The 3265-nt window shown below is 49.2% G+C and overlaps 1 protein-coding gene across 1 annotated transcript; it reads left to right on the forward strand.

Annotated features, from left to right (window-relative positions):
• The first annotated feature begins 447 nt into the window (after positions 1-447).
• Positions 448-1163, forward strand: BDQ94DRAFT_155934 (uncharacterized protein). The gene has a single exon (XM_026768558.1). The coding sequence runs from the start codon at positions 734-736 to the stop codon at positions 1064-1066; it is 333 nt and encodes a 110-aa protein (XP_026619178.1). The 5' UTR covers positions 448-733; the 3' UTR covers positions 1067-1163.
• The last annotated feature ends 2102 nt before the right edge of the window (positions 1164-3265 follow it).

The raw sequence follows: 3265 nt of genomic DNA on the forward strand, positions 1-3265 counted from the left end.
TAGTAGACTACAAGGTTACGAATTGTATTAGGGCGGGTCACGAATGTATAGAGTATTAATATCACAATCACTTCATGAATTTCTTCGCAGATCGAATAGTAGACAGAATCCATTGACTTCTTGCACTAGACCCAGTGATTACACGGTGGTTGAGGAATATTACGGCACAAGTTTATGCAATGTGATCTATCACCTTTTTTTGCTTTTGCGGGTTACACGGGTACCCGTGTTGGGTTTTGGGCCGGGTTGACTAACTCGAAACCCGCCCGCGGGTTTGCTGACTAAGACCCGACCCAACCCGTGGGTCGGGTATCTGGCGGGCGGGTTGGTTCTTGGGCGGGTTTTGGCGAGGTCTACCGCATACCAGTTACTCAAGGTCACGTGCCATCTTTCTTAATATGGTACACTTCCCGCCTCATGCTGTCCGCAAAGAAAACAAAGCCATTTTCCTGCCCGTCAATATCGCACAACTTTCCCACAGCTCGTTAAAACTCCTGCTAAAAGAATCAGAATCGAGAGGAATCTGTTTTGACCGCTAGAATTCAAGCACGTTTGGAAATGCCACCATCAGGAGATACGCACATCCACGATCATCTTCTATATCTCTCAGAGCCCGGTCAAATTTTCAAGATTTACAGCTTTCTTGATACATGTTCACCAGACTACCTCGGTGGAATATTTAGTCAGATTCTCCGATACCTGTCTTGAGAAAAAGGAGGCTCAAGACCTTTTGATGAAAATATCGATGGATAAGATTCTACAAGAAAGAATTTGGGTTGCCCTGGATGAAGGCTCCGAGATTTTCATGCTGGCCAAGAAGAACCTCTATTATAAAATCGAGTTTAAAGAGGAACAGCTTCCAAGTCAGGTTCGATGGAAGTACAAGGATCTCCAGGTGATTCTCATTGATAGCCTGGATGAGAACTACCGAAAGCAAGGTGGATGGGTGAATCGACCTCCCGTCAGAGGCGCACAACCATTGATCTTAATTCCATATGTTGGAGGAAGTTTCGACGATGCAATATTCTTGAAATATGATCCGTCAGTACAGGGTGCTTGTAATTAGGTTCAACATTATTCAGGCGGAATACTCATGCGTGTTGTTTTGAGGCTTTACTACGTTGATTTAGGCCCACGAATAAGCTTAATTCTGAAATGTCTTGTTTAAACATATTATTTTGATTATGCTTTGCAGGAATGAACAATATTTATAATTGCCGAGTCTTTTTAGAATTACATAGAAATGCTTTTGCCGTCCTGGGTGACATCCTAAAGTTCGTGAGGCATACTGCTATCCTGCGGCTCCTGAACAACGATCATTGTAGTGAGAGCTTTTTCTTGGGGCATGAGCAGTCCGGGGTTATTAGAAAACATTATTACGAAGGTCGTTGGGTATTAGCATTTTCGAATATTTGCAGTATCACGCAGACGTTCAGAGATACTCCATTAACTAGCTGAATCCGAAACAGGCGATTTACTATCGCCTTGGCGCTAGTGTCTGAAAACTCTCTCCAGTCAATTTTCAATTTAGCTGTAAGGACTCCGTCCTCGATCCTATTCCTCTTCTTCAACGCAGACCTCGTACAACGACAAATTGACAGCCAGGGAGGTGCGATTGCTTTCGTGGACGGTTTCACTGCATGGGTGACGAGGCCAAGTGCGCAGAGTAATTGGGAAGGTATTGAAGCTATTATCGATGAAGCACTGGACTGGGAGAGAAGGAGCGGCGCGACTTTTGAAGCAGACAAAACAGCCATTATACACTTCACTCCCAAGGCTTAAAATTGGGAGCGGGGGGCCTTCACCATCAAGGGACAAACTGCTGAACCCAAAGACCATGTCAGGATTCTGGGCGTCCTGATGGACACGCCTCAAATATAAGGAACACATCGCAAGGGCAACGTCCAAGGGCCTTGAGGCAGTGATGGAACTTCGACAACTTCGAGGTCTGTCCCCATCAACAGCACGGCAGCTATTCGCATCGACAGTGGCCCCTGTAGTGGACTCCGCCTCTAATGTCTGGATGCATGCATTCAAAAATAAGGCCACGGGGCCGATCAACCGAGTCCAAAGGGTGGGAGCGCAAGCAATCGTCGGGACATTTCTTACCGTTGCAACCAGCGTCGCGGAGGCAGAGGCTCACATTGCCACGGCGCAATACCGTTTTTGGAGGCGGGCCGTGAAAATGTGGACGGACCTCCACACGCTCCCGGATACCAATCCGCTCTGCCGAACTACAGCTCGGATCAGGGAATTAGAAGGTTCCACCGTTCGCCGCTGTCCCAAGTGGCAGACGCGCTGAAGAATTGTCGAGATGGAAACACTGGTGACGATCAACCCGCTTACATTAGCACCATGGAAGACACGTAGGCAGACCGATGGTGAAGCCGGGCCGGATCCACAGACTATACCGGGCGGATCCATACAGATCGCGATCAGCAGCTCGGAACGGAACGGGTTAGTAGGATATGGGGTGGCGATCGAGAAGCAGCCACCTCAATACCGAAATTTGAACTTGAAGACCTTCTCGATGGCATTGGGCGCAAGATCAGAGCAAAATCCATGCTCCGCAGAGCTAGCGGCTATAGCTCATACATTGAGCGGGTTGGTGGGACTGGAAGGTTTCAGGCTCAGGTTGCTCACAAGCAACAAAGCGGCGGCCCTCACGATACAAAACCCTCGACAACAGTCAGGCCAGGGGTTCGTCTGCCAGACGTAGAAGTTAATAAACAGATTGCGGAGAAAAGGAAACCGTATCAAGGTTCTTTGGATCCCTACCAGCGAAGACAACAAACTGCTGGGCCTAGCTAAGGAGCAGGCCAGAGCCGCGACCCACGAGGACGCTATCCCACAAGCACAGGTCTCCAGAATGAAATCAACAACCTTGAACCACGCACGACCCCAAGCAGTCACCACGAAAGCCTTGCCCGAGGACGTAGGCAGACACATCAAACGAGTGGATGCAGCACTTCCAGGAAAACACACTCGCCAGCTGTATGATGGATTATCGTGGAAAGAAGCGACCGTGCTGGCTCAACTCCGGACCGGCATGGCAAGATTAAATGGGTATCTCTACCGGATCAATGCCGCGCAGACAGACCAGTGTGCATGCGGACAAGCAAGAGAAACCGTGGAGCATTTCCTCTTCCGGTGTCGGAAGTGGACCACGCGACGGATCGCACTGCTACAATGTACTCGAACTCAGCGGGGCAATCTCTCCCTCTGCCTGGGGGGGGAAATCGCCTTCTGATGATCAGCAATGGAC

The sequence above is a fragment of the Aspergillus welwitschiae genome (genome assembly GCF_003344945.1).
Source record: "Aspergillus welwitschiae strain CBS 139.54b unplaced genomic scaffold BDQ94scaffold_219, whole genome shotgun sequence".
NCBI classification, from domain to species: domain Eukaryota; kingdom Fungi; phylum Ascomycota; class Eurotiomycetes; order Eurotiales; family Aspergillaceae; genus Aspergillus; species Aspergillus welwitschiae.

Bases quoted from the DNA above. Each gene is read 5' to 3' on its own strand.
- BDQ94DRAFT_155934 (XM_026768558.1), top strand. From the start codon at position 734: ATGAAAATATCGATGGATAAGATTCTACAAGAAAGAATTTGGGTTGCC.